This window comes from Protobothrops mucrosquamatus, unplaced genomic scaffold, assembly GCF_001527695.2.
Source record: "Protobothrops mucrosquamatus isolate PMUCROS unplaced genomic scaffold, P.Mucros_1.0 scaffold2232, whole genome shotgun sequence".
NCBI lineage: Eukaryota > Metazoa > Chordata > Lepidosauria > Squamata > Viperidae > Protobothrops > Protobothrops mucrosquamatus.
In genome coordinates, this window is record NW_015388322.1 from 312,085 (window position 1) to 325,054 (window position 12,970).

Consider the following 12,970-nt stretch of genomic DNA (forward strand, 5'->3'; position numbering starts at 1 on the left):
GATGCACAAGCTGAAGCTGTGCGAAGACCTTCCTAGTTTCCGCTGCCACCGCAGGTGGTTATTGCACAACTCTAAGGACCTGATCCACTTCCTCGGGTCCAACAAGTTCAAACAGTCTCCAGATAACCAGGCAGGGTCTCCCCACCCCTCCACCAGGCATCTCCTTCAGACCTGTAACAAGGCCATGTCCAACTCTGAGTGAATCCAAGCAACTTTGACAGATGCTAAATAGATTCTTCCACATGCCTCTGTAAGAGGTTCTCCAAGCCCCCACCCACCCAAGAGGGCTCATGCTACTCTAAACAGGGACATAGGATTGCTATCTGTGGATGTAATAAGGGCAGAGTAGTACAGATAATCCTCAGCTTACGACCACAATTGGCCCCAAAATTTATGTTGTTAAATGAGACATTTGTTAAATGAGTTTTGCCCCATTTTACAACCTTTCTTGCCACAGTTGTTAAGTGAATCCCTGCAGTTGATAAGCTAGTAACCTGTTCGTTAAGCTTCCCCATTGAGTTTGTTTGTTAGAAGGTCGCAAAAGGGGCTCACATGACTGTGGGAGAATGCAACCATCATAAAAATGAACCAGTTGCCAAGCATCTGAATTTTGATCATGTGATCACGGGGATGCTACAAAGATCGTAACTGAGAAAAATGGTCATAACTCATTTTTTCAGTGCCATTCTAACTTCAAACTGTCACTAGATGAACTGTTGTAAGTCGAGGACTACCTGTACTGGCGCTTTGTTGGCCTTACTGCCATGAGGTAGGCCTTTATAGCAGCTCTAAACCAGTTTGGTAGAGTTCATCCCTTGCTGAGTACCAACCACACTCTAAATGTCTTCTCTCATTTCATCTCCCTCAATTCATTCATAAGCCATGGGGAATAATGGGTTCCATGAGAGGGGAGAGGTTAGTGGGTGTGATTCGATCCAAAGCCTCATTCGCTCCCTTATTCCTAGTGGTAGCCAAGACCCCAGATGGAGTGTGTACTCATGCACCTTAGCATTCACACAACCCTTCCCTTGCTGCTCCTACAAACTGGAAGAGGGTCTCCTTCTTATTCACCCCCACCCCAGTTCCTACTCTGGGTTCTCACCAGAGGAAGAAAGCAGTCCTCCATTCATAATGGGAAACTCACAGTCCAGCACTTGGTACTCAGCCATCAGATTGGAGCTGAATCTTCATTCTTCCTCAAGGCTACCAGCATGGAAGCAAAGGACCTCCTCAGGGTAGGGGGTTCACAGCAGCCAGCCACTCTATCACAACCCCTATACACACCCAGCCACAACTCAGCTCCAAGCCTGCAATCATGAAAATAATCTCAGTTATTTCCTATTGTCTTCACCATCATGTTAAATATTGCTTTCCTGACATGATCCATAATTCCAGATACTTCTTCCAGATACTTCTTCCACTGCTTAGCTGCAAATGCCATGGGGTCCAGGAGGCTCATTCATGGGAAAACCTAGCAAATTCTACCTTTGTCTTGATTGGCATACTCATTGGCCTTCTATTGAAGACATCTTAAGTCTCTGGACTTCTTCTGTCTCAAATCTAAAACTTCACCTGTATTTTGGGAGTGCTCCTATTGGCAATCCTGACAATGTACTTTGTATATTTTTCATAGGTATAGACAATGGAGGAGTTCTACAGCAGATAAATTAGCATTTTTAGCCTGGTAGGGAGCACCACAGCTCAGATATATCAAATAAGTTGAAAATTATGCTCCGTTTCAAAGGTGTACGTGGTTGTTTTACGTGCATTATGTAAAATGCAACAAAAAGTTTCAGTATCACAACTGTGAAGACTTCTGTAATAAATGGGTTCTTTTAGAAGTAGAACATAAATATTTCCGTGTGTGAAGTAGATGTAAGATATAAATGAGATTCTTTTATCACGTAGACTAATAAAATTTTGAAAAACGTATCATATTCACTGAGAAGCACAGGTCATCTCTTTGTGAGGAACAACATTTTATTTAGGTACCTCCAGGCTGAAGGTTCCAAGTGCTATCAATCAAAAGTACCATCCAGCAATTCCTTTTTTCCCTTTTTAACAAATTTCCTCCGTATTGTGACTTTTTTGCCTTTGTGAAGCCAGGGTGGACGTGGCCTACGAGTGAAGCATCTGGCCTGTGGGCCACCAGTTTAACACCACTGCTCTATCCCCATGTTAAAAAAAAAGCAGCAGCAATGAACAAATCCTGGAAGTTTCCAAATAGAAGAAGGTGACTGGACTGCTGTAAAATTCTGTGAATCAGACAAAGGATGAAAAAAAAAATCATAATAAAAGTTTCAAGGGGCGGCCTTACTTTCCCATAGCAGTGTGATCATTGATATACTGTATATTCTTCATTACCTGTGCAAGATACACAATCATAAGTTACACCAACAACTCACAAAAAAGATTTGTTGCCTTTTTCTGGACTTTGCTATCTTTTGCCACTTTTGCACCATCCAACAAAATTTCACAAACTTTAGCAAGGGTTATATGCCTTCTGTTAAACCGAGGGGTGGATAATTCACAATTTATGGTTTGCATGCATTTCCCATTACTCCCATTTATGTCCTATCACCAGTTTAAGAGGCAAATTATAGAACTTAATAAAAATGGAATCAGAATAAGACAAAACTAAAATAGGTTAAAGGCTTGGTGAAAAAGATACATTTTTTACTATTTTTCTAAACACCAGGACAGTGGAAACTAAGTGTACTTCCTTAGCTTGGGGTCACACAGGAGAAGATATGCTCCCATATACTAGATATGGGACATCTTCAAAATGCCCTGTCTTGCTGATCTAAGTAAGTGGATTGGATTATAGCAGAGGAAATGGTTCCTCTGAAAGTCAGGTATACACCAGTTACAGCTTTAAAAGTCAAACCAGGACCTAAATTATGTCTAATAGGCAATTGGCAACACCTGCCAATCTTTCAAAACAGGCATTATGTGGTCCTATATCCTGACCTCAGCTGTCTAAATGCTACATTTTGCATCAGTTGAATGTGCAGCATGTTGCACTAGTGAAGAGGGCATGGATAAACATTGCAAAATGGCAACTGGCTCAAGAATAAACACAGCTGGTATGCACTAGTCATACTTGTGCAAATGTATTTCTTGCCATCACCATCACCTGCAAATCTAATGATAGCTGGGAATCAGAAAATACTCCCAAGCTGCACATCTGCTCTTTTGAAGAAATGGCAACCTCCCTAAAACAGGTTTCACCTCAGTCTCCAAATCTAACTTCCTTTTCCCAGCCAGCCACCAACCTGTTCCCACTTACCTGCGCTACAGTCAGTTGCCGTCTCCCATCCTCCCTCTCCCTGACAGTTAGTACTTCTATAATATTTGCTCCAAGAACATGTTCTGTTCCCATTGTCCTTATCTCACAACACCCTGTCATAATTTAGTTAAGACCTGCAGTACATCACAACTGATTCACCCTGTTAGAATACCAGCTCTACCCCAACACTTGGATAAGAAAACAACAGGGAGGGGTCAGCTCATCACTCCAGGGCAGTATCCCTTTTACACTTGGGAAGCAGATTGTATCATCTTTAAGCAGAGGCATTCCACCTTTAAGATAAGATAAGATAAGATAAGATAAGATAAGATAAGATAAGATAAGATAACCTTTATTGTCATTTTTTTTTACTATGGGTACAACGGCACACATGAAAAATGAAAATTAGTTGCCTACTCTCAAAGTGAAACACATACATAACACACACCTAAACATACTATATACAACATATGTACAGACCCACACCCCTACATATACATAACAAATAAATATTAAATACTGTCCATCTTGAATATCAGTCTGATCCTGTAAAGTAGGGGTCCCCAATGCCCGGTCCGTGGACCGGTACCGAGCCACAGCATGCCAATAACCGGTCCGCACAAACAAGCAAGTCCCATCCGTGGGATGCAGGCAGCACACAAAACCACGCACTCTCCGGTCCATGGAAAAACCTTTCTCCATGGAACTGGTCCCTGGTACCCAAAAGGTTGGGGACCTCTGCTGTAAAGGGCAGGGACAGCTTTTGTCTTTGTAACTCTTTCTTCAGCGGGTGCTGATGTAGCTTCTGGAAACGGAATGTTACTTGATCCTTTGCAAGCTTTTATATTCTCACTGCTAATTGTGTTCACTGTTTCTTTCACTACTTATTTCTTCCTCCTTACTCATTTTACTGCTCTTTTACATAACTTGCTTATGAAATCCTGGGACTTTCCTTTTCATTTTTTTAAAGTCTCCAGCTATATCTTATTCTGTTCAGCCCTCCAGAGTAACATTCATTTGTACGTTTTTCTTTTCTTACTTAGTTCACCAGATGTCTTTAACAGACATCTAGAAGGCTCTGCTTCTCTTTATCCATGTAAGATTTCTTCTTGTCTATCTTCTCCTTTCTGCAAAATGCCCCTAAGTTTCAAAAATCTTGAGTTCCATCTCGCTAGTTTTTTGGCCTGTCTTGAACTTTTTTCTCTAAAAAGCTTATCACTGATTTCTTCTGTGTTGTCCATTTGAATCACAGTTCTATACTATAACAGTTCTCATTCTGAGACATCTTAAATTATACATATTTGTGGAATCACCAGTCCCATCAGATATGTTCTGTGGTTTTTACCTCCATCTTCCAACCAGACAATGTTATGGTTGTTAACTTGGCATTTGTAGCAATTTGGTTTCATAAGATTCACTGTGCAGTACATTAAATTGTGGTAAATTGCAAAAAGAGCAGCAAGTGTAGGCCATGTTTTACATACTGTGAAGTTAATCACAAAAATATTTTTTATGAAGTTCGGTCAAGCCATATTTTTCCTAATTCACTGGTGCACTTCCAAGATAACTAATTGTAACATAATAAGAAAACCAGAGATGCAAATGAGATAGCTAGAATGAACAGTAAAGGTAAAAGGTAAAGGTTTCCCTGTCTCAGGGGTAGGCAACCTTGGCTCTTTTATGACACGTGGACTTCAACTCCCAGAATTCCTGAGCCAGTCATGCTGAGGGGAAAGGGAGAGGTTTCCAAGCTGAGTCATGCTGGCTCAGGAATTCTGGGAGTTGAAGTCCACGAGTCATAAAAGAGCCAAGGTTGCCTACCTCTGCCCTGTCTGGTCATGTCTGACTCTAGAGCACGGTGCTCATCTCCGTTTCTTAACTGAGGGAGTCAGTGTTGTACGAAAACATTTTCTGTAGTCGTGTGGCCAGCATAGCTATTTGCCAAAGGCACATAGAAACACTGTTACCTTCTCACCAAAGTGGTACCGATTAATCTCACATTTACATGCTTTCAAACTGCTAGGTGGGCAGGAACAGAAGCTCATCCCATTGCGAATGAACAGCGGTGATTTTATAATCTAAGAATTTTAGCTTCACCAGTATCTTCTACCACAGTAGTAGAAAATAATGCATTGAAAATTCCTGGACAACCCATGCATGGCATTACAAAAGAATTGTATCTTAAAGAGGGAGAGAGAAGCTCTGAAAGCATTTTGCCAGTGAATACCTTTGGGACAAATGGCTTTATCCATCAATTGTTTAAGATCAGTGTCTTTCATGGTATGATTGTGTAGGTGTTTTTCCGTGTTGCATATCAGTAGAATGCATATTTTGCTGGGAATCATATGAAATAGGAAGGAAGGAGGGAACCACCTGCTAAAAGGATTCATGTTATTTGAAAACAGGATCTGAGTCTTCTGTGAGAGGCTTACTGAGAAATATACAATGCCTGCATGCCTCTGAAAATATTTAACCTGGAGTTTATGTACTATGGTGTTTCTTCTTAATTGTGCCAACGTTTCAAGATATACCATATGCATTCATATACACATATATGTATAGATAGAATTTGCTGCGTCAACCGACAGTAGTTTTCAGGTTTACAGGAAACTTAATGATTACCTTGTAAATGCCTGTCTCCTTGAGACATTAGAATCAAGTACCCAGATCTTTATGCTGTACAAAGAGACTTTAATAAACAACCTACTTTTTTCTTCCTTCTAAAATGAAGTGTCTAATTTAGGGCTGGGGGCTTGAATTTTAGAGTTTGAACCAAAAGTAGCTCCAAAGTCAAAGTCATCAATTTCGATCCATACAATAGCTTTGCATAAACAGCTTCATTTTCAGAATCTGTATAATGATTTATCATTTGAATGGTAATTTACCTGAAGCCTGCTTATAAAAAACACAGTTCGTAGGTAATGAATTTCTCCCTGCACAATAAAAAGACACATCTATCTCGTTAATTGAGCCCAAAGCAGGATGATTTCCTTTAGAGGAATCCTCTGAGAGTCATTTTGATTGTGGCAGAGTACAAATGCAATAAATAAATAAAACCAAGGATTTTATTTGGCATAACACAAAAGCCCATTTTGACTTGTTGAATCTACTTGCTGGATCTGGAAGAGAAACTCTGTTGAGCACATTATCCTTGTCCCTAATCTCTCTTAATACACTACTTTGTTTGATGTTATTCTTAAATATTATTAGGCCCATATAACTCTTCCATGCCATAACATTAAAAGACAAATGAAATCCAGTCAGAACAGAAATTAAACAGTCACCTAAAAGCAGCAGAGGCTGTCACAATAAGACAATGAATTATAAATATCACAAATATAATAAACATAATATAGCAGCAGAAATATAAAGAAGATTAAAAACATCAGGCACTACCTATATTTGACTACTGCTAGAAGAATCATGAAGACAACATTATGAGATGTTTCTGGAAGGATATTCCATAGTTAGAGTGGGCTATGTGGGGGAGACAGAGAGCAATGGAAAGGACCGCTGAGCATAGATCTGCTGCATATTGTATGTGCAGTATTGATAGGCAACTTCCATTGTCTTCAACTATAATTCTATACAGTATATGCTTACCTGAACACAACCCCTATTGAATGTAATGAGATGTATTTTATATGAATATTATGCTTGCAAATCAACAGCAAAAAACAGGATTAAGATTGGCTCTGACTCTTGCTGAGCATTTTTTTCTTATTAAGAGATGAAATGCATGCCTTGATCCATAGTCTCACTATGGCTTTGTTCATAATGCATGCATTGTGGGTTCAGCAAACTGATATCATGAAGATGCATCTGCTTTCCTATTTTTCATTAAAGGATTTCCAAATATGCATTTGATATGATCCTATCCATGTATGTCAAGCTTAGGCTCTTTGGACATTACAGCCATATAAGATTTATATATACTAACTGCCCTTCTGCAGTATCAGTCCTTCCTCTTCAATTTCCGATGTCCCAATTTTAATCATTTTTTGAAAAGTCTTTAAAATATTACAATTACATTTTTTTGAAAAAAAACCATAATGGTTAACAATAGTGTATATACTAATTATGTATGGAAAACTATATACTTTGCAAAAAAACGTAAACCTACTGCATAATTAATTATATGCTTTATAAAAGCCTAATTTAAAATAAAGGAAAATGGCTCCAAAAAAGTAAAAAAAAAAACTAAGAAGGAAGAATAATAACAAAAACGCCGGATTATTCAATTATATAATTTTTTTCAGTATCATTCTAAATGATTCAGTTCTTAACAATGTACTGAAGCTTCACTATATGGAATTATATTGTCTGGTCTTTCCTCTCTTTCAAGATAGAAATAATTCAAAGATGGAGTTGCAACATTTCATTAGGTCAGCTTTTAGCCTCAGTCTAGCATGTTTTTTTACAGTATAAGAATATACAGTATAATTCATCCTGTCATATAAATTTGAATAAATAAACAAATATCTAGAGTTCTTTACAAATTGAGGAATTCTAAATTTGGGGAATATAATTTATTTCTGAATAGGGAAAGAAAAGATTGAACATTGTATCTGGGCAGCAAGTAGAAGGAGCATTGGCCCTAGAGCTCCATTCTTTATTCTAATGGTAAACTATAAACTATCTTAATCTGACAATTATTATTCCTCATCTGTGACACAAAAGCAATATATTTGATATAAGTAGAGTTAAGTGTTGTAAGCTTCAATAGAGAATGCTTTTTTAAAAAACTTGCCTGCATCTATGTAAAAGGTTTGTTTTTTTCATCCAAAATAGTGCTCTCATAGCAGTTTCCAAGATAATAAGTTTAAAGTAAACTTTAAAGCAAACTGTAACCCAAACAGCACCAATTTACACTATGTATCAGCACCAGAATTTGTATTTTTGCATCAATGTAATTGTCATACTGTCTGCAAAAAATCCAGAGGATTGTTGGGTAAAGCTGGCATAGAGGCTTTTTCATAGAGATCTTGCATCACTGCTCCCCTAATAACATTTTGAGGGAAGGGCGAGACTATCAAATCAAAGGTCTAATCACATGTTGGCTGACATTGATTCAATGCTGCTTAATACATTGCCTGTTAATGTTTGATAGAAAAAACCCAAAAGATAGGATATAAAGATTTCCTTTGCACTTATTTTTAATTCATGCACTGTTATTTGGAGAGAAATGCAAAACATGACATAATTTCTTACATTTCTTTACCAACGGAAGATAAGATAGTGAAGGACATGGTTCTAGATTTACAACTTAGAAAAAATTACTTGAACCACAAAAAACCATCATTTACCTATGCAGGTAGCCCTCAACTTACGATCATTCATTTAGCTACCCTTCAGTTACAACACACCGAAAAAAGTGACTTAAGATCAGTCCTCGCACTTATGACCATTGCAGCTTTTGCACAGTCAGGTGTTCAAAATTTGGGCAATTAGCAACCGATGTGTTGATGGTTATGATGGTTGCAGCATCTGGGGGTCATGTGAAGGCCATTTGCAACCTTTCCACCTGGCTTCCAACAAGCAAAGTCAATGGGGGAAGCCAGATTCACTTAGCAACCTCATGATTCACTTAATCACTGCAGTGATTCACTTAAAAACCAGAGCAAAAAGGATAAAATTGGGGACAACTTACTTAACAATCAGTGGAAATGCTGGTTCCAATTGTAGTCATAAGTCAAGGACTACCTGTACTTTCCAGGTGCACACAATTCCTACCCACTAGTTCATGGTTTAGTACATTAATTCAGTTGCCTGGGCTTAACCAACATTGTGAACCATAATTTATTATAATTTACCTATACTTGCCAGGTACATGCAACTCCTTGAACTATCTACTAGCTCACCATATTTTAGCTTGGTGTATGGATGTTCCCTATCACTGTCTTCACTAAAACATTTTAACCAATAGAAAGTAGAGCAGACTCTGGGCCATTTTGTTTCTAAACAAGAATTATCTCTCTTTTTGCTAGATATTGTACCTATTTTGTCCCAGCATTACCACTTAGGAAGCCAAATGTTTGAAGTGGTTCAGTTCCATTCCCACTGGTATTATAGGCTTGTAGAAGATCTTAGAACAAGTGCAATTTAGGATCAAAAGAACTGCATTTCTGATACCTATCATTAACCTATAGTCAGAAAAAATGTGTGGTACAGATTACAGTATAGGTAGTGCAATCACATGATTGCATCTTCAAAGTAACCAGGGTAGAGAATTAGCATTAGAAGGGTTCTCAACTAAATTTTGTTCAGTTTTTATGTGCAGGATCTTTTTTCCTTCATGCAAGAGATAGCAGCCCAGTGTTATTTTATAGAACTTTACCTTTCAGAATATTAGCTGTATTTATCTGAGAGGAAAATGACCACGAATTTAAGATGATTTCTTCTGAAAAGGGAAGGCAAACAAAAGAAAAATATAAGCACAGAAAGAGATTCTTGCAATGCCTAGTTTTCTCATTTGGTCAACCTAGGGTTGCCAACTGTAGATTAAACCCCTTCTGGAAATCCCCCTTTCCTGAAGGTGTGCATATTACATATATATACATAGATATAAGCTATGTATGTTTGTACACTCTGGAAAAAATGCCAGTCCAAGATTTAAAAAAAGTATCAAATGTATTAGTTACTAATTAAAGGATAATTTTATTTCGTAGGGTAAACATTGTAAGTGACTAGTCGATCGTCATGTATCCCGTGAGAAAGAATATTTGTTCGATGAAAAACAAAAGTGTGTGTCTGTGAGTTTACATGTTTTTTATACGGAGGTGGGAAGGTCGTCTTCGTTTGTTTTGGGGGTGTCTTTTGACTACCCCCTGTACTCGTCTACACCTTGTTAGGCACTTCCTAGTTTGGCAGCTAATAAAGCTAATCTGCAAGGCTACCACACTTTAAAGCAACTGATCTCTACATCCATGTAAAGATGCTGTAACCTCCTCAAATTCATAGCTAACTGATTAGAGGAGGGGGAAATCACATTTTTTTTATAACATTGCATAAAACTACACTCCAGAAAAGCCCACCAAATAACTGGGGAAGGGGAGCATAGAAAAGGAAGCAGTTCTCTCAAAGTAGGGGTGCATGAGCATCAAAGGTCTACAGGCAGTGGTGGGATTCAGCCGGTTCGCACCACTTCGGCAGAACCGGTAGCTAATTTTTTTTGTTGCCCAGGCCCAGAATGGACTTCCAGAAGCGGCATCCACACAGAGAACCCGTTGTTCACATATTTGAATCCCACCACTGTCTACAGGAGATGGTTCCCCTGCTTTAGCATGCACGAGTTTGTTTCAGATGAGTTAAGCATGAAGAAGCCCACCAAAAGTTGACTTAAGGGAGCTGCTGTGAATGCTTTCCTCTTTCCATAGAGGGAAAACACAAAAAATTACAATAGTAGAGCATTGTATCGTGGACACAAGGAGAGAAGATATGCTTGCACCAATCTGAAGACACCAATAAGTACCAGCCGTTCCCATCCTAGGGGTTACATGATTGATCAGATTTTATAAATCTTCCAGCTATTGGAAGTTGCTGATGGCTTCTCTCACTCAGGGACAAGAATGATATGGAGACCGTGTCCTGGGGACATAGGAATACCTTAGCAACCTGTTTCTTCTGCTATGATATTTAAGATGCAAATGGGGACTCAGTCTTAGAGCAACAGTGTTGCTATATGGAGGAATTACAAGCTTGTCTCCTCACATATAGTAAGACCTCTCATGCTACTCAAGGGTTGCCAGAAAGAACCAAGATAATTTCATAATATCTGAAAAAAAATGCTTTGGGAATGGAGTATGTTTTAAATGCTTCTACCCTGATTTAAAATCCAGCATATTACAGTCCAGTATCCTAAGGAGAGAGCAATCCTAAACAATTCTCATTTTTGAACTAATATTCCATATGAATTGAGTTCAGGCAAAGGAGGGAATTTTCTGAAATATACCTATTGTTTGTTGTCTGCGATAAGTGTACAATCATAACAACCTATATGGGATAATGTGAAGAATTAGGTTCTTCAGGGGAATGGCATGGGCCATCCTTAACCCCTAATCTCAGCATTGTTCTTGGTTTTACTTAAGCTTTCTCTCATATTCATGTTTACAGCAGGTGCAAGATGATGAGACAGGTCATGACATTGCACCAGAAGAGCTGTCTGAAGACAAACTACCTGAGACAGAGCTTAACATGGACACTGAAGAAACCTCCACCAAGGAATCTCTTTTTAAAGTGGTCCAGACCCCTGTGAGTGAGATTGATGAGACAGCAACCCTCCCAGCACAGATGGATAGATCTCATAGTGTGCAACTTGAGGGTTACTTGGGGCGGAAGCATGACCTAGAAGCACCTAACAAGAGGGCTTCCAACAGGTACACATAACTATTGTCTGGCTTCTGATTTGTTTTCAAATCTCATGTTGGAAGAATTTCCATATTACTCACTCCCTCTCTCTCTCTCTCTCCCTCTCTCTCCCTCTCTCTCTGATCTTCTGCTGCTTTCTGCAGAAAGTGCTAACTCCTATGAATTCACAGCATTTTAGGACAACGGATATATATATATATACACACATTACATACATACATACGTGTGTGTGTGTGTGTGTGATAGCACCAATATCATTAAGCCTGCAGATGGGAGTATATCTCAGAAGCTTTATCTGTGTCAGTAGGAGAACCAATAGCTGTTTAAGAAGAGAAACATTTGTTTCCTGATTGCATTTAAAAAATGTAGTGAAGAGTATGATATGGATGAGATTTTTCTCAGTATGAGTTTGTGGATAAAGGCAGTTGCACTGAAGCAGTTTAGTGATGCGATGATTCCTCTAGTCACAGTTGCCAACCAGAAAGGCAAGATATTGGCAGCTTTGCTTCGGGAAGCAATTTCAAAAAATGAGGTAGCTCCCATTCTCCTAAACCCATGCAAACATCTAGACTTACCAAGTGAAAATATTGCTGTATTGTAATTGAGAGATGACAGTGAAGGATCAGAAAATGCCACTGCATGTTTGCTGTCATTAGAAAGTAAAGATCGGGCTGTAATTTTTTTTAAAAAAATTAAAACCTGCTAAGCATATTAACCTAATCAAAATATTCTGAAAGCCAAAGTACTTAACTACCGTATATGACTGCCTAGATTCAACTTCACCAACCTCATTAACTGTCTCACAAAGGTTATTGATATTACAGTATTGATCTTCCTAAACATCTAAAAATGGGGCAATTTATACCACGGAATCTTTCTATTGTTCTGTCATGGTCTTTGTTTTTCTTCTGCTACAGTATGTTTTAAAATCTCTTCTGCCAAGGTTTATTTTTCAGCTGAGATATAGAATGTTTAATTAAATATATTTATCCTCCTTTACTCAAACTTAAATACTGTATATACAAATGTGTTTTCTTTCCATAAATATAGCATTTTAAAAATAGATTTTTTTACTCTCACACTATATATCAGCACCAGAATTTGTATTTTTGCATCAATGTAATTGTCATACTGTCTGCAAAAAATCCAGAGGATTGTTGGGTAAAGCTGGCATAGAGGTTTTTTCATAGAGATCTTGCATCACTGCTCCCCTAATAACATTTCGCGGGAAGGGGGAGGCAAGGCTGGGGCAACGGCACGTGTGCCCACAGAGAGGGCTCTGAGTGCCGCCTCTGGCACCCGTGCCATAGGTTC

At 38.6% G+C, this 12,970-nt stretch overlaps 1 protein-coding gene across 1 annotated transcript in view; it reads left to right on the forward strand.

Annotated features, from left to right (window-relative positions):
* The window catches only part of SPTB (spectrin beta, erythrocytic), a 92,030-nt gene that overhangs the window by 74,831 nt on the left and 4,229 nt on the right, over positions 1 to 12,970 (forward strand). Inside the window, exon 33 of the mRNA XM_015824437.1 lies at positions 11,402 to 11,664. Within this exon, the coding sequence (XP_015679923.1) occupies positions 11,402 to 11,664 (263 nt within the window). The remainder of the gene's footprint in view (positions 1 to 11,401; positions 11,665 to 12,970) is intronic.